Source organism: Larimichthys crocea, chromosome XVIII, assembly GCF_000972845.2.
Source record: "Larimichthys crocea isolate SSNF chromosome XVIII, L_crocea_2.0, whole genome shotgun sequence".
NCBI lineage: Eukaryota > Metazoa > Chordata > Actinopteri > Sciaenidae > Larimichthys > Larimichthys crocea.
This window is the reverse complement of record NC_040028.1, coordinates 4,311,832-4,339,790: the sequence shown is the minus strand read 5'-3', so window position 1 is coordinate 4,339,790 and position 27,959 is coordinate 4,311,832. Positions and strand designations below refer to the sequence as shown.

Genomic DNA, 27,959 nt, shown 5'->3' with positions numbered 1-27,959 from the left:
ATCACATTATTTTGTACAGCCCATTTAGATCAATGAGGGTCGACCACCACAAACCACATCCTCCAGCTGTTTTCTTATTGGTAAAATAGAACAAAACACAATACTCTCACTCATATTTGTTAGTTTTAATAAGGGTGAGGGTAGAAATGAGATTAAACTGAGCACTGTGTGTCTGGATGGTCGGCTGCTGTGATAAATGTGTGGCGGAGAGAAAGGAAAGGATAATGTGTTGATGTTATAACAGCAGAAAAGGTCTTATTGTTAGAATAGTTTAGTAAAATATCCATTACAGCACAAAATAATAATGCATACATATACAATAAGAAATATTCTGCTAATCAACTGTTTAAACAAAATCTTTTCCTTCATGAAGATTCATTACAGGTGTGTTGCTTCAGTTCAGGCAGCTGTACCTAATAAACTGTGTTCACGCACTGATAATTCACTACATGATCTCTTGGATTTAGTATTTATCAAACATTTCTTCTGTATTTGCAGGTTAATCTTTGTTTGACGTTTACGTTTGATGTACTGAAGAATTCTGCTAAACTCTGAACAATATTCATTCATTTAAGGCCAAATCCTTCAGCATGATTTTTCACTTCAGGTTCAAAATAAAATCTAAAAATGAAAAACGGGCTAAAGTGTCCCTCCTCGAGAGCCGTACTTTCTGAAACTATGTCATCAAGCTGCGACCACTCACGTGTTCACAACACAGGAGGTGTTTTATTCATCAGGATCCGCGTGTGAGTGTGAGTGTGTCCTCTCGTCTTTATTTAGCAGGTTTGTCCACACACACACACACACACACACACACACACACACACACACGAGCTGACGCTGTCACTGAATGTAAAGACAAAGTCATATAAGAGACAAGAAGGGGGACATGTTTTTAAAAAGTAATTTGTCTCATCTGTTCGTCAGATTATTATTTTACCAATTAATAAAACATTTGAAAATTATTTAATATAACTGAGACATACACGTCTTGTGCGATCGTCACTGATCTAAAAATCTGCAAAAACATGAATCATCTGTGAATTGTTACTTCCGTGAAGTGAAGCCAATGCTGAAGTGCCAAAAACTGCAGGGTGGCCTCTCAAGGCTGGTTACAGAACGAGTCAGTCTCCATAAGTCCCCATGTTCAAATGTCCAACTTCACAGCAGAAATAAACATGTTTACAGCCTGGTACAAAAAACTGTTTTGGTCTCTATAGATAATTTCCCCGTTCATGACAACTGTACTGAGGGTGAATTTATATACAACTCACCTGTTCACATTATTATGATTGAAATGTATCACATTAAAACATGATAACTTATATTGTCATGAAAGGTTTCACGTTATGACTACTTATACTTATCGAACTATATTGTCTTGTGGCAAATATTCTGTATGTAAAACCGCTAAATTGATGTTCATTGTAGTGTTCTTCAAATGTGTCTTACTAAAACTGTACAGTAAAACTGTAACAGGTATGATCGTGTCATTACTGTATGAATAGAGAGAGCATCATCGTTGAGTCACTGTCCAGCTATCAGACACATCAGCGTGCTCACTTCCAGGTTGAGGTGGAATTTATCACCAATGTGTTTTTCTGTTGTTCAGGTTTTCTGCACGTTCATTCATAAAAACAGCTGTTCACCACCTCCACCAGCCATGAGTGACAGCGACGACGACGTCCCAACACTGTCGGCTCATACTCTGGCTGCCCTGCAGGAGTTTTACAATGAGACCAGGACTGATGAGGTTCACAACACCACACCGTCAGACCAGTTCACTGTGGGAGCAGTGACGGAGGACTGGGTGAGACAGGAAAGCTGAAGTTATTGGAGGATGATCAGTGTATCAGCAGGTTTATTGTTGAGTTACTGTGCAACTAACAATTTGTGATGATCAATTCTGTGTGTGTGTGTGTGTGTGTGTGTGTGTGTGTGTGTGTGTGTGTGTGTCCACCAGCGGATGAGTCAGTTCTGGTACAGTGATGAGACAGCAACTCGGTTAGCTGAGGAGGCCATACGTGAAGCCGGAGAGGGAGGCAGGTAAAATTACACACACACACACACACACACACACACACACACACACACACACATTGAATTCCCAACAATCCTTTTTAGATTTGTGGTTCTCAACCGAGGGCTCACTAGATGAGGCCAGAGAGGTCATGTAATCACTGCTTTGTTTGAAGAGCTCTTGTGACCTGAATAAGTAAAAATACAGATATGATGTCAAAGTTGAGCGTCTGTTTCTGAAGGGGAACTGAAGCTGTTACATAAAAGGCACCAGACCAGACTCCTTTTACAAAAACAGTCATTTTACCAGAATATTTCCACGTCTGTGAATTGAGGATTTAGGAAACCAGAGTGGGTGATTGATGGAACAGCTGAAAGACTAACGAATTCTCCAACTTAGTGAGTTTTGTTTTGTCTTTGTCGTTTGAACGAAGTGTGCTTTATGATGAGTTAACATGGTAATAGTTGTTGTGGAGAAATTGCTGAAGTCAAAGGTCAATGGTGAGGTCAGGAAGGAAGAAAGTGTTCAGGAGCCGCTGATGTCTTATGCTGTATTATTTATTGATGCTTGACCAAGGAGAATTAGAGACACTCTCAAAGTTCATCAGAAGTGCAGAGTCGGTCTCACATTCTGCCCAACTCATCCTGGTGGATAAACTTTAAACCCAAAAATAACACCACAAATACTACACGCCCAGAATTAGTCAAAGAGAATGTTTTTATTCATGCAGGTGTTATTGTCAGCATATTCTAGTCTGGAGACACAGATCAACGTCAAGCCATCTATTATGTCTAGGAAGGCAGCAATAGGTCTCTTTGACCCTGGCCACCACAGTGTTGAGATAGACTGGCACCTACTGTTCCCAACCAAAGCCAAACAACTAATACTGCCGAGAACCCTTAAATAATCTCTCAATGTGGTGTTTTTGTTTTAATGTTTATTAAGCAGGCCGTACAGTTGCAGTTATATACAGTCATGCACAGTTGTATGCTGTGCTGCTTTCTTCAGCAGTCAGTTAACGGTTTCACCCAGAAAACATCAGAAAAGCTACTGAAGATCTACCAGATCAACATCAGTTATTAAGTGTTACCAAGGCAACAATTCAATCAGAATCAATGATTTTTATTCCTACTAAACCAATATGAAATAATTAAATGTACTGTAATCTTTTGGATCAGTTATTATTTCAGTTTTTTTAAATAAAGCAGTCATAAGAATTGTAGATTAGGGAATAAGTTTTAATACCTGTTGCTACATTAAAATTGATCATTACTAATACAAATTACCACCTAAATACACTCCATTATTATCCTATTTTATCTTTTTATCATTTAGGTTTAGCTTTATTATAAGTTTTATTATTTTGGGATTCTGTGCTTATGATACAACACTATGTTTGGTGTCATGTATTCTACACATCATGATCATTCGACAGTGGTGCAAAGTGGCAGCTGTACATAGCTGTACACTTCCACACAGGAACACAGAGCCACAAACCACAGCCAGAAGTTTAAGCTTAAAGTGTCTGAATGTTTCACTTTCCTCACAGGATAGCGTGCGTGAGCGCGCCCAGCGTGTACCAGAAGCTGAAGCAGGGTGTGGTGCACGGCTCGGATCGGGTGTCTGCCTTCGTGTTGGAGTACGACCGCCGCTTTGCCTCATACGGCGACGACTTCATCTTCTACGACTACAATGAGCCGCTGTCTCTGCCGGCCAGCGTGGCCCCTCAGAGCTTCGACATCGTCCTCGCCGACCCGCCGTACCTGTCCGAGGAGTGTCTGAGCAAAGTGGCCAAAACCATCAAGTACCTGAGCAAAGGCAAAGTGCTGCTGTGCACAGGTGACACATTATTACATTATCAAGTCCCAGACAGCATGGCAAAACGGGGAAAACAAAAACCCTTAAACCTGAATCAGGTGTAGAAACAATCATCTTTTCAGGGGATCGTAAAGATTTTATTGTAAATTTTTTTTGTAAAATTGTGCAGCAGCAAATTTTTGAGCATCTCTTGATGTCAGACTTTTGTGTCCCTACAGGAGCCATCATGGAGAATCACGCCAAAGACCTCCTGGATGTGAAAATGAGCAGCTTTCTGCCGAAACACAACAGACAACTGTCCAACGAGTTCCGCTGTTTTGTCAACTATCCGTCTCGCCTGTCGTCCTGCTGATGAGCCGAACAACCGGCAGGTCAACGGACAACCTGTTAGAGGGAGGACATCACATTCACCGGCACAGCGCCTCACTGCTTGCGCTGGTGAGGAACAAAAGGTTTAGAAAGTCTACGTTTTCTGTGAGCTCTCAGTGAAAGTCTCATGATCTAAAATATGAACATATATTACATTACATTCTTTTTAATTACTGCTCTGTAATCATGTGTTCTGTTCATCTTTTGGTCTTGGACTCTTTGTCAGACAATTCAGTCACTGACGACGTCGCCTTTGGCTCCTTTTTCTGGACTTTGAAGGATTTATTGGTTATTTAAAGGAGAACTCCACCAGTTTTACACATCATCATCCCTTTACTCAAAATAACCCAGAGATGAGGCCATCGTGATGTCATCAGAGTAATCTTCCGCTTTGGTTTGGAGACTACAATTTTAACTTATGTGTGGAATGTAAATGTAGGATCCAGTGTTTTTGAAGCATAAACTATGTAAGGAATTATCTTGGTCTCATCTATTTTGATTTGGACTGTTCTTATTAAAATATATCTCTTTGAAGTTCCCCAACTTTTGAAAAATACTCAACTTCTGGAGTATAAAAACAGCGGAGTTTCAGTTGGGCTGAACACACAAGACACAAGATGGAGTTTGTAGCATCGCTCATCACTGAGTTGAACAAACAAGCAGCAGAGAGCTAACGAGAGTGTACAGGAGACAGTGAACGAAGCTGGAACTTTAATGGAGTCTTTAAACAAAATGCTCATCCAGAGATGTTTCATTTGATTCCTCATCAGAGGAGGCAGAGAAGCACCGACCATGCATTGTTTTAACAAGAAGACAGACGCAGGAAGAATAAATAAAAAAGGAAATATATATTTATTGTAGTTGGTGTGTTTGTTCTCTAATGATCACCAGCTGAGGGTGATGTCCAGAAATGTCACTAAAACAGCTCGGTCATGTTTGGTTTGTTGATAATTAAAACATCTGGATATTCATCATCGATCATCGATATTTGTTGTTTTGGTAATAAGTTGCTACCACGCAACTTGCAGTTGTGTCTTCTGTCGGTAGGTGGCAGCATTGATCAGGTCATTGATCATAATAAGAAAGCTTTTTATTCTATTATTTATTTGCTTTGATAATGGTTGGTCCACCCAAGTTACAAATCAACATGTTTATGTCCCACTCCATGCAGATAGATGTTCTTTTTGTCCCGGTTTATGGGATTTATGCTCAAATCTCAGATGAATTTCTCAAGACTTGAGTAAATAAAAATCAAATTATCTGCATGAGTAGATTCAGAAGGTCAAGTGAAATATGTTTTCTGTACTTTGGCTGAACCGACCCCTTCTCTGAATTCCTCCCAGCCCACACATTAGTCTTAGTTGGGTTTTGTATCCTTGTCAAAAATTCTTTGTCAAGTCCAAAGGACATCACAAACAAGCCAACGATGAAAGTGAACCAAATCCCAAATGATTTAAGACTAAAAACAGTCCTCGTTTTTCTGGATGTGGATCAGTCTACAGGAGCTTTGTAGACCTCCATCACCTCAGTGTTCAGTGTGTGCTTGTTCAGGGACAGTTACAGGAGAGTGGTGTCAGTGGGGCAAACAACAAAAACCCACAAATCAAGGTGTAGGAAACCGGATTCATACTTTCTTGCCCGCAGAGATGAGGCGTCCGGCTTTGGGCTCCGCTCTCTCCAGGCTCTGGTTGCCTCTCTGGCCGCTCCGCTCCTTCTCCAGCAGCGGCACACAGGTGCACCCCACCGCGATGGAGACGTAGATCTCGGTGTACGAGTGACGGCCGCCGACGCAGGAGCCGGTTCTCTTCAGGATGACGGACGGAGCGTAGACCGGAGTGCTGCGGTGCTGGTCGCTCTCCGCACGGTGCGGTCCGATCAGGCAGCCCTTACACAGGCAGTAAGCCTCGGGGATGTTGCGGGGATACCTGGTCGGGTCGTAGGAGATCCTGGCAAACAAACAAACATGAACTTAGAAAAGTTTACAGGTCAGATTTTTGAAGCTGTTAGTTGTTTCTGTGTTCCACCTGCTCTCACCTGTAGGCCCAGGGCGAGATGCTGAGCAGGTTGACCGGGAGGCGGGTCTTACGGTCGGTCGGGGACCGTGCGGTGTTCGGGCAGGTCAGGTTGAGTTTGTCCTGTGGCTCCAGCTGCAGGGCATGGTGGAAAGCGCTCATTACTCCCACCGAGAGACGCCCGAACATCTGCTCCAAGATCTCCTCCGGTAGGTCCATGCAAGACCGGGTTCTGGTGGCCTTTTTCCGTACCCGGACCGCTTCAGCTGGCCAGCCCAGCAGGAGTCCAGCCAGGTGCAGCAGCAGCAGGAGGAGGACGCGGGTCCGCCGCGACATCACTGCGCGCTCCCCGGTACGCTCTGTGCCAAAATGCGTAAAAAGCGTTTCTGTCTAATGACCTCGACTGCTTCTCGTAAAAGATGACAAGCAGATTATGAGAAGACAAAATGAGACAACTCCTCCGGTTGACAGGTCACTCTCCTCTGTTATAATCCAGTGAAATGCTGGGAGCGCTGCGGCAGGCAAACAGTCCTCAATCCTGGCTTGGAAACCGAGGGGCAGGCGCGCCGCCAGGGAAACTGCGGAAACATTTTGGCACAACGCGTCCACGGTGTCGCCAGGAGCAATAATTACTTTAGAAATAATTTTTTTTTCACCAAGCTGGCACTGTCACACCTGCTGATTTGTGTTTAAGAAGAGAAAAATGCCACCAACAGACTTTCCCTGACGCTTTGCCTCAGTGATGTGTGCGTAAAATCTGATGGGAGCTGGAACATCGTGATCCAGCGGTCAGGACGAGTCGAAATCACAGTGAAGCACTGACAGATAAAGTCCAGTCTCCAGACCTCTGGCCCCGGTAATAAAAGGAAACCATGCAGCGCTCATGAGAGCTGCAGCACAGCCTGACGGGACTTCCCACTCCCATCAGGCTCTGGCTGCAGGATCCTGGCTTCACACCAGAGTCTACTTTAAAAGATAAACTGGATCCAGTTCAGTGTCTGCTCTGGTTTCACAGAGACACCATGACGTCAAGGTCAAACGACCACAAACACATAAATGATTTTTTAAACTCTCACAGGCCTCAGCGCCTGTCACTTAGTGTGATTTGTACTGCGAATGTATGCTATTAAGATTTATGGGAGGGGAAAGCTTTCATTTAAACGATGCCAATGAAAACATTCAACTTTATTAAACACTGTTAACCCTCCACAAACCTCCAGTTTGATCTGCTACACTTTAATGAGTCAGGTTGTCAGAGAGACACACACACACACACACACACACACACACACACACACACAGCATATGGTTTGTGTTTTATCAGAGAAAGACACACTCAACTTGTCTAGAATAGATCAAATATTTTCTCTTTTAATAGAATGAACAAACAAACAATAAATATGACATTACAGAGAAACATTTCTGTTAAAAGATAACGAAACACGCCCTGACATGGATGGATTACACGTTTGCTTTATGGTCCTGATGGATTTTCCAGAAGGTTCTCAGGCTCTCGCATAGAACACACAGTGGAGTTAAAAATATTAGAACAATGATGTTTCTTTAGTGTCCCAACGCTGGATTTAAAATGAAAAGGTGACACTGAGGCTAAAGTGCAGACTTTCAGTTTTAAAGGTAGTTTTAGACATTCACATCCATATTGGGTAAACATGAAGAACTCGTAGGCTCGTGTACCTTTGGGAGGAACAGCATGTCCAAAAAGTACGTCTATAATTTCTGCACACTCCATCGGAGAGGAATGTAAACACTTGTTTTATTTGGGTTCTGAGCTAACATGGTAAAACACCAAAATGCCAAGTGACAAAAACAAACCAACTGATCAAGGCAGCAACAACTCATCCGATCTGCAACATAAAATGACTATTCAAAGCCACCAGACTACATAAAAAAACAGAGGGATTTAACGGCTGTTTCAGGTTAAACAAAAACCATCCTACTCTTTCACAGAAGTTATCTGTGTTGGCTCCTTCCCATGATGTCTTCAGATAACAATCTGAGCCCGTCACTGGTAAAAAACAAGCACTTTTGGTGAACGTACATTGCCGACATTACATGTTGCGGCCTGTTTCTCGACCCTGGAAAAGTTCCTGGACACTCCTTAATTCCCATGAAAATGAATCATTGGTTTTGTGGTGAAACTTGTAAAGGCATTTCAAAAAGGTGACAAGAGCAAATGTTCTGAACAGTGCGATGAAGGCAGAGGGTGGAAGCAGCTACTCCGGCAGCAGGTCGTCTCCCAGCTCTTCGTCTGCAAAGTTGTCGTCCTCCACCCGCCTCTTCAATCCCGTCTTTGGCCTCTCCATCTGAGGGCCCAGTGGATCCACGTAGGATGCATCTGTACACGGGTGACCAGAGGATTAGCATGTTATGATCTTATCAATCTTTGAAATTAAAGAGCATTTCCAGTCAAGTACTTGAGAAGATATGGAACCTGAAAATATGCCATAAGGAAAGTGGCACATTGACCAGGAGAGATGAATATGAATATAAGAGACATCATTTTCAGATTTCAGGGGCAGGAGGTACTCACTCATCTACAATCATCATTTCTAAGAGTCTATAAAAGTCTTAGTCCCCCTTGTGGGAAATACTGTTGCAGTAACAACATTTACTTGAAATTGCAGCAAGAGACTCTGCATGAAAAACTGTTTGAATTATGTGACTATCCAGTGTGTAAATATGGGAGACTGGTGGTTGTTGTCTTGATGAACCTTTAGGACAAATCTAATCAGAAAATCAAACATCTGATTTCAGGGTAGAAGAGGGAGACAGAGGTGACAGATGACGTTCTTTCACCTATTTCTTTCGGGCTGCTGGCCTCGTAGGGCTCATTGGAACCAGGAAGTGACCTCATCTTGGCGCTCAGTCGCTCTCCTTTAGTGCTGTTGCTGCTGTGGCTGCTATCTGCACAAACGCACACGAACACACATGATGATTTAAAAAAAGAAGGTCACAATTCAATACATTACCTGTTTTCTTGAAATGTTCCTTAAAGCTGGAACTGTTTGTGTTGTAGTGTAGCGAGCGGTCTTTAACTTCATCAGTGTGTGTTTGATTGTGTGTGTGTGCAGGATTCTTACACGTTTTGAACATGAACTTGTTTTAAGCAGAATGCATGGTGAAAACTAAGCCACGTGCAATTCTTCCACTCTCCTAGAATGAAATCATAATTGATGAAATAACAGATCGCTGTTTGCCGTGCATCTGTCCTTTCCAGATATCGTCAAAAAGAATTCACAGAGGTCCGACTGAAAGCAAGTTTGATTTTCTCACATTCTGAAAAGTCAACATGGTGGAGACATGAGATTTTCATCTCGCAGAGACGGTATGCTATGAAATGTGTGCGTGGCAGCAGTCACATGAGATAGCTCAGTTCGGCCACAGCTCCGCACAATTTTAAATATAGAAAAGTTGATATCGGTACAAGGATCTTACCAAACAAAACACAATGATCCTTAAATGTGCCAATGTTCGAAGTTTACTTTCATGCCACCAACACTTGTTTTGGTGTTTCACTCACTCCTTTACTTTTAGATATCTACAACATTTAAACGTCTCTCAAACTTGTTAACTAGTTTGCCGCTCTGTTTCTCACAAGACATGGGGCTTTTTGTAGTCTATCGATAGTCATAAGAAACTGTTAAATTGTTTGAATTTTTTTTCTTTTTTTTTATCCCACAAATTAAAATATGACGTGAATTTCTTTTTTTTTTTTACCAATTAGCTGAGCTACTTAACAGAGTGCCTCTGATTAGGAATCACTTTCCTAACAGTTAAAAAGATACCAGCACTGACAGTAGAAAGAATGGATGTCATATCCGTTAAGTCACCCACAGGTTTTCAAAGAGCTGGCAGCTTCTGCTTCACAGCTAATCTAAAAATTGGGCAAAGATGTGGATTATCGGCAGACCTGAGGCAGACTGAATGAAACCTGGGTGCTCAAACAAGCCATCTGTAACTGTACCCACCTGTCAATCAATGCGTCCACGCTGTTAGTTACTCATAACTTTAAGCCTTCATATAATTAGCTATTATTAGCTAAATTAGTTATGGAGACCAAAACTGTTTTATGTTTTTTTTTTAAACCAGGTTGTAAACATGTTTATTTCTGCTGAGAAGTGATATGGGAGCTTATGGAGATTGACTCGTTCTGTAGCCAGCCTCAAGTGGCCGTTTGAGGAACTGCAGTTTTTGGCACTTTTACATTGGCTTCACTTCACATCCACAGAAGTTTATGCCCTGGATACCAACTGAGAGTAACAGTTCTCTATCCTGCTAGAGTGCCCTTCAGCAACAGCACCATCATAGGCCCTAATAACAGAGCACAGAGCTCAAAGAATATCGTGTGTGTGTGTGTGTGTGTGTGTGTGTGTGTGTGTGTGTTCCAGGCTCAGATGACAGCCTGACAGAGTGGTCTACAGAGCTGAAGGACAGACTTGATTACAGACAGCAGTGGCCCACATCTGGCTGCCAGGTAGTCTTGGAAACTGACGACAGCAAAGGCAGAAAGCTGGAAAACAGGAAGGAGAAGGAGGCCCGATAGTCTACCTTCCTTCACAGTCCCTAATATCTCACACGAGGCCGCACACACTGCTGGCAAGCTGAAATCTCTGCTGGAAAACTGACGTTTCCTCCATATTTTTTCTTTTTTTTTTTCTTGCCGTTTCTCTTTTATAACTCACAACTGGGAGACACAGAAAAGGGATGGCACGGCAGGTCGGAAGCCAGACTTCAAATGAATTGTAACAGTTTCCACAATGAAAGTTGCAGTGAGTAAGTTTTATACTCCTCCACAGCACAAATGGCCATAATATTTTGGTGAGGACAATCCAGTATGGATGAGTCAACTTTCTGGCTTTTGCAGTGTCCTGCTCAAACTTATTTAAAAAACATTGGAAGATCACGAAGGGCTCCGATAGACAGACAACAAATCCTGACTAGCAGCTCCTTCATGCTTCAAGCCTAAATGTGTTCATTTATTGCACAGACAAAATAAGAACTTTAAAGAAAAGAAATTTCAAAAACAAATATTTGAAGAAACATTCCATCACGTTTTGAATCTGCACTTCTGCTCTGTGGTTTCACATCAGAGAATGACGCCGGTTTAGCTCCGTGGGAAAACAAACTCAGCCCCCGCCGACACACATGCTCGATATACAGCTGAAAATATGCAGACTTTACAGAAATGAGGGAAAACTCTCAGGTGCACTAGAGCTTTTCTCAAATGTCTGAAAGGAGGTCTGGGTGATCGCTCCCTCCTCCCTCAGCGAGACAGAGCTCAGTGCAAACACCGACCACACTCCAACATCACAGCTGCCTGTCAGCCAAGATTTCTGGACCAGTTTCAGGTGTTTTGACCGAAACACTATACTTAGGTGTCTCAACTTGTGTGTTTACCTATGGGAAACTGTTCTAACCACTCACTCCTGCTGAGTCAGTGCACAGTGCTGAAAACTTCACCCAGATGGTGTTGAGTATTAAAGAACGATTTGACTGTGGTTAGGGTGAAAATGCCGGTGTGTGTTTTTCTTTTCCATTTTTCTATTGGAATGTGGCGTCATTAAATGAAGGCGTGAATGTGTTACATAAATAAAGTTTGTCTTGCTTGTGTAAAGAGAAATCCCACCAAAACTATAGTGCTGTTAAAAGGCACTTTAGTCTAATTCTCACTGTATTATGCACATCTATCAACATTTCTAATGACAAATGGTGAGAAATGAGAATGAAGACGTGATGCGTCATAGCAGAAAATGAAAATGAAATGAAAACATTTGTTTGTGCTGAACGTAACAATCGAAACTATTTAAATGGGATGCAGCCACTGTCATGGTTTTGTAAGCAACAGCAAGTGAAGTAGCGGCAACAAAGCAGGAAAAGGAAGATGACACTGTTTACAAATGTCACGCTCAACAAAATAGTATGTAACCTGCTCGAGGGCACAACAACTGCACAAGGATGTTTCAGTTTACTTCTTCTATTTTTACTAAAACCAAAACAAAAATGTTCATGATTTATACTCTTCTGTGATGTGAAATCAACTACTGCAGTACAATCATGAAACCAGAATTTTTCCTCAGACTCCAATCGTACCATGAAAATCTAGAATTGTGAAGAAAAAAACAAAAGTACTGATAATCAGTTTCATCCGTGAGCAGTTTGTGAGGATTGATCACAAATGTTTCCACACATTCTGGGAACGAATGAGAAATTGCTGAAATGAAACAAACAACCTCTAGTCTTTGTAAAGATCTCGTTCTCTTACAAACCTACGGCTTTCACTTCATTCGTTCAGAGTGGCAAACATACCTCTGCCTGAGTCCAACGGGGGACTGAGTTGTTTAGACTCAGACTGAGATACTGGGCAGCGAAGGGGAAGCAGAGCGAGAGGACAGATGACACCAACAGGCAGAAAACCAGAACAGCAGGAAGGCAAAGAGGAAAGAAAGATTACAGAGTGACTGAAAGTAACTGCACACAAAACATAACATAACAGCACAGAGAGAAACAATTACACCAGCGAGAGTAATGGGAGCTGATGAGCTGATGATCATCAGCATTTTATAACCTCACCTGCTTTAACATCCGTCTCTGATGTGCCGTAAGAAAGTAAGAGGATTTGAGGTTTAGTTAAGCAACTTAAAAGTGTCATAACCAATATTGAACAATACACAGGACTGAGCATATTAGATGAGGTTGAAAAGCTTCTTCTAAACAGATCCAGTTACAGCTCTGGCAGCAAAAAACAAAACAGCAAACTCACACAGACTTGAGGTTTTCTAATCTAATTTATCAGGACACAGTGGAATAATTGGCACGGTGGAGCAGCAGGCAAAATAACAGGTGCCTGATATATATATATATATATATGTATATCTATCTTTACTAGTCTACAGGACGTTCAGCTGCACCAGAGAGCAAAGCTGGGTCTCGTTACAGCTTTTGGCAACTATCTAGTTTGTCTGGATTGCATTTAAAATGTGCTGATGAGCCAGCTTTCCAGTGTCGGAGCCAGTCTAGAGTATGTGTCTGTATTTGTTGTGGCTCTGTAGTGAAGGAGTGCTAAAACTGTGGAAGTTTGTCTTCTCTGGACTCCACAGGAACATTTTGTATCCCAAAATGTTACAGACGGGGTGCAGGAACTCAGTCAACCGTTAATCTGACCCGGAAAGATGTTTGACCTGCTATTGACCCTCCAGCTACACAACCAAAACCCACGACAGTTCCTTTTATGGCCTTATGAATATTTAGACTTGTAACAGAACTCGACTCTAGTCAGGACTCTGTGTGGTGAATCGAGGTATACCCAAGATGCTGGCCTTCTTAGGAGAGGTGAGGACAGGTGTGGAGCCTGCTGCCAGCAGCATGTGTGGACAACAGGTAGAGGAGAGAGGGAAGTGATGACATGACATATATTTTCTCATAAATAAATGAAAAGAAAAAAATAAAAAGAAATCAAATGGATAAACTACAGAAGTGATACTGATACATGTTTATTTGTGTGCTGTTGCAACAATATACTTCTGTAATATAAAGTAGATGTTATAAAATGGAAAATTTCTTCTTCCACACGTTTCCCTATGAGTTGAATTTGAAAATTTGGGTTTGTATTATTCGATGTCACAGGTCTAAAGACCATAAAAATGTGGAGTTACAGTTAAACATTTCCTGACATACGCACAGTCGGAACTTTGTATGTCACGGTAACTACAGACTCACCCGCACTCCCGGCGCTGCCCTCTCTGCCTTCTCTCCGACCTCTGGCGCTGCCTTCCCGTCCTGACTTCACCCTCTGCAGGGAGAGCGAGACAGGGAGGAGAAATTTCAGATTCAAGTGCAGACAAGGACAAAAATAATTCCAACAGAACTTTAAAATATATCTGTGGTTTAAAAAAACAGAAAAAATGAAATAAAATTGTGCACTGCAAATGAAAGAGGAGAGACGTTTGATGCCAGATAGCTGGTGATTTCATGCCTCCCTTTATTTGTCTCTTCCTCACATTATACAAGTTAGGTCAGTTTTATTGGCATGGAAAAAAAAAACAGGTTTTGAAACTAATACCACCAATACAAATTCAAGCGAAATATGGCATTAATGTATTAAAATATGTGTATAAATATGACAAGTAAACTAGTCCTACATTTCCACTTTGTGCGGTGTAAGTAGTGATGTAAACTAATCTCCTTTCATTCATCATGCGGTTTTATTAGAGGGTTCGGTTGTTTTTCGCTGTCATTCACTTTGAAGAATTTTGGGGTTAGTGAGTCAGTCCTCTGGCTCTGTCCGAGTCTCTGTCAGTCTCTGTAGGATCGTTTCTCTGCTCCAACAGCATCGCTGGGCTGATTTCAAAGCAGCTGCTTGTGATTTAACAAAGTCATCCTCCTCATCTGTTCCTGGCTCTGATGAGTATCTCCACAGGACAAAAGGCAAACAGCTCTGTTAACCCTCAATTTCACACTTTTCAAACCATGACTGACCCCAGGCCAGCGACAGACCATCTTCATCTACTCATCTACAGCAGGTTACACCTCCATAGTCAAACAAAAGACTGGCCTTTTGCCTTTTGCACGTTTTGCCACCAGCATGGTTTCTCAGCATGGTTGTTGTAATCTGCATCCTCACCTCTAGAGGCCACTAAATCCTGTACTGTACACTGACCATTTAAAGGGAAATCCACACATTTTACACATCAAAGTTTGTTTTTACAGGTCTTAAACAGTACATGTGCACTTTTGTGCCTCCAGAGGCAGCTGGAGTGTTTTTTCTGAGGAAAATTTGCAAGTTTGGCATAAACACCAGCATCCTCAAAAACTTCTAGAGGTGCACCATTGAGAGCACGCTGACTGGCTGCATCACAGTCTGGTACGAGAGCTGTTCTGCTCACGGCCTTAAATAATTACAGAGAGTGGTGGAAGCAGCACATCACTGGCTCAGAAAGTAAAGCAGGTCATGGTTCAATTCCCGGCTCCTCCAGCCTGCATGTCGAAGCATCCTTGGGCAAGATACTGAACCCAGAATTGCCCGTCGGTGGCTGAGTGTGTATGAATGATTAAAACTGTTGAGCAGTTTGCACCTTGCATGGCAGCCAATGCCATCAGTGTATGAATGTGTGCATTGTAAAAGCTCCTTGAGTGGTCAGAAGACTAGAAAGCGGCTATACAAGTTCAGTCTATTTAACATTCACATATTTCAGCAATGGTGCATGCGGAAGGACAGCCACCCAGCTCACTGACTGTCCTCCTTGTTACCATCTGGCAGACGTTACAGGAGCATGACTGCACACAGCACCAGACTGAGGAACAGTTTTTACCACCACGCCATCAGACTTCTGTACTCATAATCTAACAGGACTGACTGCTGCTACCAGGACTGAGATTTTGTGCAATACTTCTGTACACACGTCACTTTACTCTCAATCCTCATTATTCATATATCCAATACTGACCTGTTTTTCTTGTTCTTGTGTATTGTTAACCTACAAATAAAAACTAAAAACTAAACTGTCAGTTGGGTTTACAACTTTAATAAATAAAAATATCTGTGGAGAGAGAATGAAGCGAGGTTACCAGACCACTGTAGCTCCGCTCGAGCCCCTACTAGTACAACATAACCAATCTTCATCTGAACTCATTGTGGTCGAGTTGCATTATGAATAATGGTTTGATGGGAGAGTAGAATAAAACAACAACATCTCGGTTTCCAATATGGATCTGATTTTAGCTGTCCAGTGTGATTACCACCATGTTATTGGAGTGCAATGCTAATTTGGTGGTGTACTCTTTTAAGACAAAAGTAATAAGAAAAGAAACGAGGAACACAGCAGGGAACTAGAAAGGTTGTTAGGTTGGAGTATATTCAAGCAGGTCTTGTCTCTGAAGTGTCTGAACCCATCAGATACAAGCAAACACTACTTGCCAATCTAGGAACATACATGCAGTTACTCTTGATGAAGAAAACACAGGCTTTATTTCCACCACAGAGAATACAGCAATAATAATCCTGGCTGGCAGACAGACCACAAACCATTTATCTAGTGCAGTCAGATGTGTCAGGTGACACTGAGCAAACCAAACAACTGCATGTAGCATCACGCGTGTGAACAACTCTGCAAACACAACAACTGTTTTTAAATGCCCGAGCATTAGTGTCAGCCAGGTGTTAAACAGCTGGATAGCATTGCTGTACCCTGAACAGTTTGATTCATGGAAAATCAACAGAAGAGGAACACAGCTGTTTTTCTTTTTTTCCTGCATTTTCTGGAGCTGCAGTGACCAGTGACCCAATTTATGGGACATGTGGATGTTTTCAATCAGTATGTTCTTGTCCAGGAACAGACGACAGGACGCCAAGACATTGGTGAGGAAATGATGATTAATAAAAGCTCAATGAACGTCTCTAACATATGATATACAACACGCAGGTTGCATAATATTATTCAGATGTTCAATTACGTGGACATTATATCATTCAACATTCTGGATATACATGCTACCACTGGGACATCATAAATAAACATAAAATCCAGTACGATTCGACACGCAAAATTATGGCCCATTAAAAAAATCAGCGAAGAAGCCAATATTATTAATCTTTCATCCTGTATGTCACAACTACTTTCCAGGAATATCTTGGATCCTTTCTTCAAACATGTTTCTATTGATTAAGAAACATCTCATAGATCAGCTCTTTTCTCTCTTGGCCTGTTCTCAAGAAGTCTTTAATGTCATCTTAGATTACTGTAATTTATTGTTATTCAAGGCTGAGTCAAAAATCATCTCGCACCTTCAGCTGGTGCAAAACACAGCTGCCTGGCTTTTGACAAATGTCAGCCATGTTGACTTACGGATCACCTTTAAAACACTTCATGGTTCAGCTCTAGCTACATTGCTGAATTGCTTCTCCCCTGTGAGCCTCTGATGACTGTTTCCAAGTCCCAACTCATGACTGAGCTTTTGGACTCTTTTAAATCACTTCAAAATCTAAATCTAATCTAAATCAAAAGAGACTTTTATTAATTCTAGTCCTGAAATGTTTTAATTCTGCTTCAACAGGGGTTTCAGGTTACATATTAAATCATTAGTGAGTTATAACTTTTGATGAATCTGGACCCTCAAAGTGGTAAACCAGAATATGTTTGTGGTTAGCTGTCACTGCTGTGGCTCTTCTGCAGAGCAAAACAAACAGATCTACTATCAGCCACACACTGTGGGCAGTACTATAACTTCATTAGTTTTTCTGCTCACAGAGTTTGAGTTTTGTTTCTGCACTCTCTAGTTTTCTATGTCTATTCAGTGATGTCTGAATCGACATCAGACTGGAGCAGAACACAGATTATTTACACAAAAATGCTACAAATATAAGTCACATAAGAGACATACCTGTTCTCTGATCTCCTTCATCTTCTCCACCTTCTTCAGCTTGGTGGCATATTCTTGGACTTCCTTCAAACCCATGTCTGTGCACAGCCTCACCAAGAAACGCAGGCCTGGACAAACACACAGTTATTTATTTTCTTCACACTGATCAGTGGATCATCTGCTGTTGGTTAAGAGTTCTGTTACAAATTGTGTAACAAACAGGACGGATTACATTCAATATTTTCTGGAAACTTGCGGTGGATGTCCTTATAAGTTTCCAGAGCTTTCTGGTAGTTTCCTGTAAAGAAAAAGAAAAGGATCTATGTCGACAACTTTCAATGAACTCATTGCTAGTTTTCAGCAAACACAGAATAAGTTAACACCTCACAGCCACTAAATTACTAAGCTCCATCCTGTGGGTCGATAAATGGATGATAAAGTTTGGGAGCTCCGATGTGGAGACAGTGAATCTACTTATCTATGCCAACATGTTACTGAAAACCAGACCAGAGAATAGATGGTAATGTGCTGTTTTACTATGCCATGAAAGGTTATAAACAGAATAATTCTCACCACTTCTTCTGTAGCAGCTTGCAACCATTAGCTGCCACTTCACCTGTGTCGGTCTGAAAAACACAGCAGTCAGTATGAACATACAACCCAGCTCTAAACTTTAAGAAAAAAAACAAACATATTGGTAAAAATCCATTCTGAATTCAACTGGAAGACAAGCAAAATTAATGGGGAATTCCCCATGTTTTTCCCCATGTGATGTGAAACATGATATTGTGAGTGGATGGAGTGTGAACTGCCCAGATCACCCAGGTTGTGTTTCCTTGGGGACTGAACTGTAGTGCTGCAGTTGAGCACTCCTGAGACTGCATTATGGCCAATGTCTTTTGCTCACCATGCGGACTAATGAAACCCAAGCCCAGGGTCAATACTACTCAGACTACAAATGGAAACCAGAACGCCTCTGGGGACAAACTTCTTGATCCTCCACCTACAGATTCTGTGTTCATATGCAGAGATCTGTGTATAGAGATTAGTACCTGCTAAAAGTAACTGCTTTTCTTTTATCAATGTTTGTTTGGTTATCTGTTTGTTCTTTGTTTCTGAATATTGTTGTTATAAAACTCAATAAAACTTTAAATTTAAACAAAAAAAGAAGAGGACGAACAGTAAACCATGTCAGAACAATGTAGAAACAACATACTTTATTTTTAAACATAACAGAACAACTCCTGTGACTTGGCTTCACTGAAAGATATACTTATTTTTTTAGCATTATGATAGGTACATAGATCTCCATCAGTTTTCACAGCAGCCATAGTAGGTAAACACAGGTGTTAGCAATGATACTGATGGAGGTTCCAGTGAACCAACATGAAGCACATGTAACACCTGTGTTAACACTACTACTTCATGTCAGCAATGGCTGCTGTGAAAAAGGTCTATTTCACACAGATCTATATGATTTGTTAGTTAACAAGTTATCTGCTAAAGCAGAATAATTTGTTGGTTACTTACTGTATGAGTGTGGCTCTTTCAAAGTACTGAATGGCCTTCTCACAGAACTGCGTCTCGATATAATAAGCCCCGAGCCACTCAATCACGTCGATGTTGGAGGGGTAGTACCTGAAGGACTGAACAGCACAGCAATCGATCAGTGAAATGTTAAATGAATTCATTAGACCGTAGACATAAAAACATTCAGTTATGCTTCTCGTACCTCATAGTAGTGCTGGAAAGCCTGGGACTTGTCCCCCTCTCCATCATACAGCTCTCCCAGTTTGGCCAGTACCTGGGGGTCGGTGGGAGTTACACTGATGACTTGCATCAGCCACTCGATGGCCTGCTGTGGATCTTCCAAAAGCTCATAGATGAAGCCAATGAGTCAAGGAAACAGGTTGTCACATGGGAATAGACAAAGATGCAGGTTTGAATCCCTGTATGAAGACCTTCACAGCAACATCTACTGAGGTACAACAGTTTGAAGCAGCGACACACATTCACAAACACGTACGATATATCACACTTCTGGTCAGTAGGATACAGGTTGGCCAGCTGGTACATGACTTGGGCACTGTTCCTCAGAATGGCATGGAGCTTCAGAAAGCAGTCAAGAGCCTCCTCCAGACGATTCAGTTTCTTATAGGTTAGACCTGGTACAAGTATTGACAGGAGCCAATAAGTAATAAGAAGCATTATCTTGTGTTTGTCCTGCACTTTGTGTTAAGTTTACTCTACTATAAATGAATCTAATTATCGAACACTGTCCTGTATCATGGAAACGGATGTTACCCAGGTTGTAGAGAGCCTCAGTGCAGGACGAATCATTCCTCAGTGCTTCTTTGTAAAACTCTGCAGCCTTTTCATAGTCTTGCTTGACGAATACCGTGTTGCCTTTGTTGATAAGTGCTGCCGGGTTGTAGCGATCAGCGTTCATGGCGAGGTCAGCATATCGATCAGCCTGGTCATAGTCCTTCTCCTGTAACAGGTGAAAGATCAGCGCCTACTGGTAGCAGGTTGGTACAGAGAATGGGGCTGTGATTCAGCTCTCCTAACAAGTATAGCACAGATGTCATAGAAAACAGCTGAACAAACAAATATTTAACTCAGGCACTGAGCTATCTGAAAGCCTTTTGATTAGTCAATGAGAGGATCTTACCAGGAAGTAGAGGAAAGAGAGGTTGGTGGCTGCAGCGCTCTTCACTCTGCTGTCTTTCTTCTCAAAAGTCTTCAGAGTTTCTACTGCCTGATAACACAAACACAAGCTGTTAGGGTAAAAGTGATATAGCGATACTCTAAAATGTAAGAACATAATAACATAAAGATTATTACAAATGAACAAATTCTTCTGGTGTTTAGTATCATTCATGCTGGGCTGTCATGCCTTCAATAAATATTCTTTACATCAGCAAATATCAGAATATGTAAAATGTGTGGTACAGTATATAAAGCTGACCAGTGAAGTAACCGCTATAAACACAAAGTCAATCTAAGCATTATAATTTAGAGTTTATAATAAAGAGTTGGGGATGCAGGATGCGATTTCCTCAGTGCATTATATACTGGGGAGGCGTGTTAAGAGTATTAGTGTGTAAATGTTCGAATTTTAACAAACCAGCTAGGCTACAGTTGCAATGATGCTACCACCACCACCGTCTATAAAGAGTATAAAAGCACCACACGCATGCATCAGATGAACATGGAGCTCCAAGTGTCCAATATTAAATAAAGGATTCTGAAATAATAATAAAACATGAATACATTGTGGAAAACACATAACTGACACAATCTTTTGTGAAATAATCAATGAAGCAACTCAACAATTATTATAAAATGTTATTTCATCTTTCTTATTTGCATTAGAACAGTCTTTGTTTATTTCATAATGGCATTTTTCTTCCAGCAACATCCTGATTGCAATGAACACCAGTGTCATGAGAAGTGACATTATGAAATGAAACGTCCTCATGAAATAAACTTTTAAGTGGCAGTGTTTAGGATTTACACATCTAGCACGTTAAATGTTTATTGCAATCCCCTCGTTTCACCCTTTTTCTTCCAAGCGTGAAGAAGAAACTAAGATGTCCACATAATGCTTGAAAAACATTAAAAAGCCCTGTCCAGAGCCAGTGTTTAGTTTGTCTGTTCTGGTCCGCTGTAGAAACATGGCGGTTCAACATGGTGGACTTCATGGTCCAAGAGCACTTGCGGCATCTGTAGACATAAAAAGCTCATTCTAAAATAATAAAGATTTTTAAAAATCTTATTTTCAGGTAAATATACAGTAATGGAAATATAGTTATGTATGTTATATTCCATTTCATCCACATTCTGTAAATAGAGCCCTTTAAATCTGACACAGTGGACCTTTAACATGAAATGTGTTATCTAGGAAAATGCCATAAGGAAATAAAAACAGACTTCATTGTCTATAATGTAATAAAAATTATAATGTTATTATGAAAATTGATGATGAAATAATTTCTCATAATAATGAAGTGAATTGAATGATTTCTTCAATCACAAATTGTTGGTTCATTTATAAATTTTCATGTATGTCTTTTCTCTTTATGTAATATTGCACAACGTTTTGGTGTTCCATACAAGTAAAGGCTATCAGTGCAAGAAAGTTGGCTACTGCAGTTCGACGGGATTAAAATAAGCGTTCTGCTGTTCTGCAGAGCAGTTCCACTGGCAAAGTTGCAGTTCCTTGAGAGCTCAGTGGTACAGTATATTGGTAAGAAAGGAACCATGGTTATAATTTCCTTACTGCCCCCAGATTTTCCTTACTGGCCTGTGGGTTTTAAACCAATAACTGCTTGTCCAACTTCTCTTGGCAGTGCCTCTATTTGGAAAAGGCATGCATAAGTAGTAACATGTCAGGGGGAAAAAAAACCAACACAACTTAAATGTGAACATGGAAACAAAAGGCACACATACCTCAACCTTAGGCATGCAGATGGGAAGGAAACAAGACAAAAGCAAGAGAGAGTGGAGGGCAATGAGAAGGGGAAACTTTGAGTCTGATGCTGCACACTCCTGATTTTAGAGAAAACTGACATATATAAACAACGCTGGACAATAAGTGTACAGAAACACATTATTAAAAAAAATATGGGGGAAAAAAAGAAAAGTACAACAAAGACCAGATCCTCCATGTTACATATGTTTAAAGGGAAATACCACTCAGTTGAACCATTTTTAATGTAATTTATACTCTGACAGCTTTAATGAGAGTAACATTTTATAACATAATCATACAACAAAAATGTACAGCAAATATGTTCTGTTTCTGCAGAGTCAGTCTTTAATGTACTGACTTATGTCATTACATATAAAACTTAAGCAATCACATGAATGTTTTTTTTTTTTTTTTTTACTTTTGGTTTTAAACTGAAAAAAAAAAAAAAATCAGCCTATTCTCAATAGACCTTTTCACAGCAGCCATTTTGACATGAAATAGTAGGTAAACACAGGTGTTACATTTATTGCCGTAGATTCTATTTTATGTCTAATTATTTTATTTCATGTCAAAACGGCTGCTGTGAAAATATTATTCTAATAAAAGATATTTATCACAAGGAGCATGATCTAGCTCGAGATGTTGTGTTAGTCTACTATTACTGCCACTTTGGCATGTTACAAGGCATCATATACATGTCCTGTTCAATTTGGAGGCAAAATATTAACAACGGGGTGTCAAGTTTAAAGTTGGCTTTCCTTTGCTGCTACTGTGGCAACTACCACAGACTAAACTGAGTGGTATTACCCTTTACACTACTACCGAGTTAAACAGTCACCTGGTTGAAGTCCTTCTGTCTGAGGTAGGTGATGGCTTTGTTTATCTCCAGATCATTTGCAAGCTCAACATACTGAGAACTCTTCACCATGTCAACACACCTAAAGAACAAAACAAAAACCAACCGTACATGTGCATAATATAACACTTTATGTATCACATCACACCATGTGATGCTTGTATGATGCATGTTCCTTTTATCTGAGTTTGATCGATACGTCAGATGCATGAAAGCTGCAGTCCAGGCTGGATTTTAATTTTGTTTATTAATAGTAGGTCTCAGTGTCAAGATATCTGTGACTGATCGTATTCATCTGAGCTATTTAATACATTGACAGGTGACCAAGCAGCTTTTTTTGTAACTGTGATGAAACTTGCCCTACCAAAAACTGACTGATGTTAAATCAGGCAGAATTGCACCAAGAGAAAAACACTTCAAGCCCTCCAATCACTTTCCCCTAGTTTTGATTTTCAGGATTTCCAATTTATGGACACAGTGTCTTTTATTACTGTCAATTACTTCTACACAATCTCTGATACTACTTTGAAAACCATGTGTTTCTGTTTCTGTCCCTAATAAGGACCGCCATGGAGCTTGTCCACTGTATGCCCTCTGGTGTTAAGAAAAATAAAAAATAAAATAACAAACCAGTCAAATCCAGTTGCAAAAGAATTTTCAATGGCTGGAGCGATGAGCTTGGCTGCAGTCATGATATACTTCTCAGCCAGGACTTTCCTATGTACAGTAACACAAGGAGAAAACAGGACATGAATTCATGATGTTTGGTTGGAGGAGCCATGTCTGTTTGTGTTATGTGAGATTTTTCTTACAGATCTCTCTCCATTTGGTGAAGTTTGTCGTTCTTAATAGCCTCGATGACCATATTTGAGGTGGTATCATCCTGAGAGAGAAAACATTACAGGCAACACATTCAACAAGAACTGTTCTGGAACAGATTATTCTTAATTATGTTTTTGTACTACTGTCATGTTACTGAGTGTTAATGTAAAAATAGAAATAAACATACAGTATATTACTGTGACTCACATTAGAGGGGATGTACTTGTCTTCATCATCAATGCCCAGGGGGACAGATATGAGCTTCTGAAAGGCCTTCTTCATCCTCTCCCTATCACCGATGGCATAGTAGCACAGGATAAGGTTGAATCCCGTCTTAATGTTGGGGCTCTCACTCATGATGTGTTCGAAAGATGTTATGGCGTCTGAGTATTGGCCCATGCGGACAAAGACCACGCCGATATTCTGCATGATCTTGATCCTCATTTCCTTGTGAGCGTTGGAGATCTGATCCAGTGCCATTCGGTAGAACTTGATGGCTTTAGGGTAGTTCTTCTGTTTGACGTAGATGTTAGCCATGTTGACTTTCAGACGGCCTAGAGGAGTAGCACAGATGTAGTTTAGGGGTAAATCACAAAAGATCTCAGCCATAGTTGAAACACATCTGTAAGAAATATGAAGTTGAGTGGTCTGCTCACCTGCGTTACTGAACATCTTGTTCTTCACAATGACCTGGTAGCTGTTTAGGGCCTCTGGGTACATTTCATTGTTTGCATACTGATTGGCAAGGTTGAGCAAAACCTGGATATGACAAAAAAAAATTCAATATTTCTAAATCAAATAATAGAAAACAGGCAATGACGTCAGGAAGGGATTCACAGACTCCAACTTCAAAATTTAATTTGGCTTTGTGGACAATGGACATAATCACTCAGCTATGTGGGCTCAGCCCACAGAAGACAAACAAGTGTCCTGCTAGGCTGAGGATAGTTCCTTTACTGTGTCTGCCTCTAGCATAAAAACATAAATAGAATTACCACTGTCTTCTAAAAACAAAAAAAAACATCATTGTACTGAAGTACAGAACATAATCTGGAGCAGAGATCAGCTTGTTTTCTAAACGGTGGTACTTAAACTTCTTAGGCATGACATTTTAGAGTGTAGGAATGTAGTAGTGTAGTAAATGCTCCATCATTTTATTTACAGATATTGGAACAAGCATTGGTGTACAGGAGTCTTACTTACAGAGTAGGTGAGATCTAAATTGATGTGGTCCGCATTGCCAGACTGTTCCCTCTGTCTCACCAGGGTTCTCTCCTTCCTTCCTGCCTCTTTGGCTTTTTCAAGAGCCTGTAAAAACACATCATATGCAGACATTAGGGAGACAAGTACATGCTGAAACAAAGACAAACCAAAGATGTGTCATTTGCTGATAAGTACTGTTCGACACTGACAAGTTGCTTTTTGAGAAAGTTTTTGAATGCTTCAGTTTTAATGGATTCCTGATGCACTTTAACGACAAACTCAAATTTTTTTTGTCTGATTCAGTAAGTTATCCCATTAAAAAACAAAAAAAAACAAAAAAACCCAGCTGAAAACAAGCAGGCCAACCACCTTTTTAGGTTAAACAACTACTGGCAGACACCCAGTCCAGTTTGCTGTAATATAGGACCGACACAATATAAAATAAATCACTGTTTACTGCCTCGTTCAGAGAGCATTCGCTCCAAACCCAAACAGACATTATTATAAATAGTATGTTAAAGAATGACAGTCTGACCAGTTGTAAGGCTCCAATGCTCTGTGCCATGCAGCTCTCTTCTATCAGGTCATTCACTTTCTTCTCCAGGATCTTGATTTTTTCCTCAGGCCTGCAAGACCACAGACACAGCAATGCAATGTGTGATCATGTGGCTTGAAAGCACAAGCCTTTCTCCACCTGCTTCACCAGACACAGTGTTTAGAGACACTTTAGTAATAACTAAATGTTAAATAAGTGACAGAAACCTTTTGTAGTGGACAAAATTAAAAATTGCATACATAATACATTTTGTTATGTACAGAGTATCAGGGCAGACACTGAAAAATATACATAAACACTTAGTATTTATTAGTTAGTAGTAGTTGCATTGTGTTTGCATATAAGAATTATACCTTATTATGACCCTATAATGATTCATTTAAATCCTAGTTTCAACAGATGTAATACAGCACATATAAATATCTTTATTGCTAAGGGGACAATACTAATCTTGGATGTAGGGATAATCTTGAAACAGACACATCAGTCTAAAGAGTAACAACTCACGTGTCCTCATTCTTTGCTTCAAGCGGAGGTGCGGGGCCTTTGGACTGACCCAGAGGATCAAATGTGGAGCCTGACGATACAAATTATACCAATTATCAGTGTAACAGGAATATTTTATTGTTTACATAACTTCGCTCTATTCTTATAGATATACGCAGAGGTTCATACTAATTAAAAGAGTAACATTTTCTTGAATTAAGTATTAGAACCAGAAAAAAACTTCCTCAGTGCACAAGCTAAACACTAATCACATGGTAATTCAGATCAATACATATGTAGTAAGAGTGAATTAAAATAAAATAGCTGTGAAGATCTCTGTTTGTGACTTCTTTAAGCTCACCACGGGTCAGTGAGGAGGTGTAACCTGCTGCTCTGACAGCAGTCATTGGCCGGGCTGCTCCATCCTGTCACATTTGAAAAACATCAAACAAACAACACAATATATAGCAATAGTTTTTCTTCACAAAAAGAGAGGTATTATCAGTGTTAGTAGCTTATGACGTATTGTAATTGAGCTTTGATTAAATACGTGACATCGGACAATATCATGTATTTACAGTAAAAGCTATAATACAATATATACTGGCCATATTAAAACCACTTAAGTACTATCAACTAATGCATAATAAAAACTGCAAAGGATCTTAAATGGACACTTGAGTTGTCAGTCTTACTCACCTGCACAGCTCCGGTCATGGGTCTGCCCATTGAAGAGGCCATGGGAACCCGAGACTTCATGAAACAACAAGTATAAAATACATGAGATGAGACAAAGACATATTCATTAATAAGAGTGTATATCTGAAGTGCTCCTTATAGTTGTAGTGAGTGAGTAAGTCACTAAAAACAATCATTGTCTTCAGATGCACACTGCGACACCTTCATGTTGTAGAGAAATTGCTGAAGTCAAAGGTCAATGATGAGGTGAGGAGGCAAGAAAGTGTTCAGGAGCTTCTGATGTCTTATGCTGTATTATTTATTGACGCTTGACCAAGGAGAATTAGAGACACTCTCAAAGAACATCAGAAGTGCCCGAGTCGGTCTCACATTCTGCCGACTCTTCCTGGTGGATAAACTTTAAACCCCAAGATAACACCACAAATACTATACGCCCAGAATTAGTCAAAGAGAATGTTTTTAGTCATGCAGGTGTTAAAACAGGTCTTGTTCACAAAGAGTCCTGTGTTATTGTACTTACCCCAAAGGATGATGCTAAAGGCCGAGCTCCAATAGCAGTGCCAGGAAATTTGGCAGTCATCTGGATAATTGAGGGAAACACATTTTTTCATTAGTCTGAACAAATGGAGTACAGTTAGAACTTCATTTGTCCTCTTTACGTCTCTCTCCCTCTCCTTCACGCACAAACACACACGACAATAAAAAGTTCATTCAAAACTCACCGGAGGTCTTCTTCCATGACTCGTCCTCACTGCCTGCTGGAAGCCCGCATCATTCTCCAGCTCCTTCACAATGGTAAAATACTCAGTGAGTGTTTCGTCATTTGCACAGCTATGTTCAGTACAGAAGTACGCGTTGTATAATATAACACACAATTAATCATTTTAAATAGTGTACGTTGTGGTTCACCACCTCTCTAGCTCATGTCGTATTTACCTGTTGGCCTGTACACTTAATGCAAACAGCTTTGAGCTAACTCACCTCGGAGTCAAATGTTGGATTATAGTCGTTGTAACCCGAATAAATGTCGTCCTCCTCCATGGCCAGATGCACATTTTCCATCTCTCTTTGTCCAGTGAGCTGCTGCGGTGGAAATGCTCATGAATATCTGAAATAACAGTGATCTGTCCGGAGCCACAGCAAAGACAGTTTGTTGTCGCTTCAGGATTCAATCCCACAATTCAAAGCGGCGTGGGTGGGACAGTTTCGTTCTCAGACCTCTGATTGGTTACTTACGCGTCAATCACCGATTATCACTGACATAATTG

At 40.6% G+C, this 27,959-nt stretch overlaps 3 protein-coding genes across 5 annotated transcripts; 1 reads left to right on the top strand and 2 right to left on the bottom strand.

Moving 5' to 3' along the window:
- Nucleotides 1-676: 676 nt before the first annotated feature.
- eef1akmt1 (EEF1A lysine methyltransferase 1) lies at nucleotides 677-5,048 on the top strand. 3 transcript variants are annotated; one of them, XR_002042989.2, is made up of 6 exons: nucleotides 677-783; nucleotides 1,613-1,810; nucleotides 1,964-2,046; nucleotides 3,570-3,859; nucleotides 4,057-4,276; nucleotides 4,434-5,048. XR_002042989.2 is itself a non-coding variant. In XM_019276391.2 (5 exons), exons 2-5 carry the CDS (start codon nucleotides 1,664-1,666, stop codon nucleotides 4,188-4,190), a joined length of 654 nt encoding a protein of 217 aa, XP_019131936.2. In that variant the 5' UTR covers nucleotides 677-783; nucleotides 1,613-1,663; the 3' UTR covers nucleotides 4,191-5,048. The 3 variants fall into 3 exon arrangements, 1 of the variants encoding a protein (XP_019131936.2); XR_002042988.2 differs by having other exon boundaries at nucleotides 4,057-4,290; XM_019276391.2 differs by having other exon boundaries at nucleotides 4,057-5,048.
- Nucleotides 5,049-5,217: 169 nt separating this feature from the next.
- il17d (interleukin 17d) lies at nucleotides 5,218-7,385 on the bottom strand. Its single transcript, XM_010750606.3, has 2 exons — nucleotides 6,242-7,385; nucleotides 5,218-6,153 (listed from the first exon to the last, which is right to left on the bottom strand). The coding sequence occupies exons 1-2, from the start codon at nucleotides 6,553-6,555 to the stop codon at nucleotides 5,832-5,834; spliced, it is 636 nt and encodes a 211-aa protein (XP_010748908.1). The 5' UTR covers nucleotides 6,556-7,385; the 3' UTR covers nucleotides 5,218-5,831.
- A 180-nt stretch (nucleotides 7,386-7,565) lies between these two features.
- ift88 (intraflagellar transport 88 homolog) lies at nucleotides 7,566-27,888 on the bottom strand. Its single transcript, XM_019276385.2, has 26 exons — nucleotides 27,673-27,888; nucleotides 27,414-27,476; nucleotides 27,212-27,271; nucleotides 26,692-26,745; nucleotides 26,354-26,417; nucleotides 26,014-26,083; nucleotides 25,486-25,576; nucleotides 24,951-25,055; nucleotides 24,404-24,506; nucleotides 23,955-24,301; nucleotides 23,738-23,808; nucleotides 23,556-23,642; nucleotides 22,908-23,007; nucleotides 20,267-20,353; nucleotides 19,900-20,086; nucleotides 19,653-19,760; nucleotides 19,328-19,479; nucleotides 19,126-19,241; nucleotides 18,169-18,221; nucleotides 17,828-17,893; nucleotides 17,617-17,723; nucleotides 13,957-14,029; nucleotides 12,811-12,828; nucleotides 12,547-12,597; nucleotides 9,037-9,144; nucleotides 7,566-8,575 (listed from the first exon to the last, which is right to left on the bottom strand). The coding sequence occupies exons 1-26, from the start codon at nucleotides 27,751-27,753 to the stop codon at nucleotides 8,454-8,456; spliced, it is 2,544 nt and encodes an 847-aa protein (XP_019131930.1). The 5' UTR covers nucleotides 27,754-27,888; the 3' UTR covers nucleotides 7,566-8,453.
- Nucleotides 27,889-27,959: the final 71 nt, after the last annotated feature.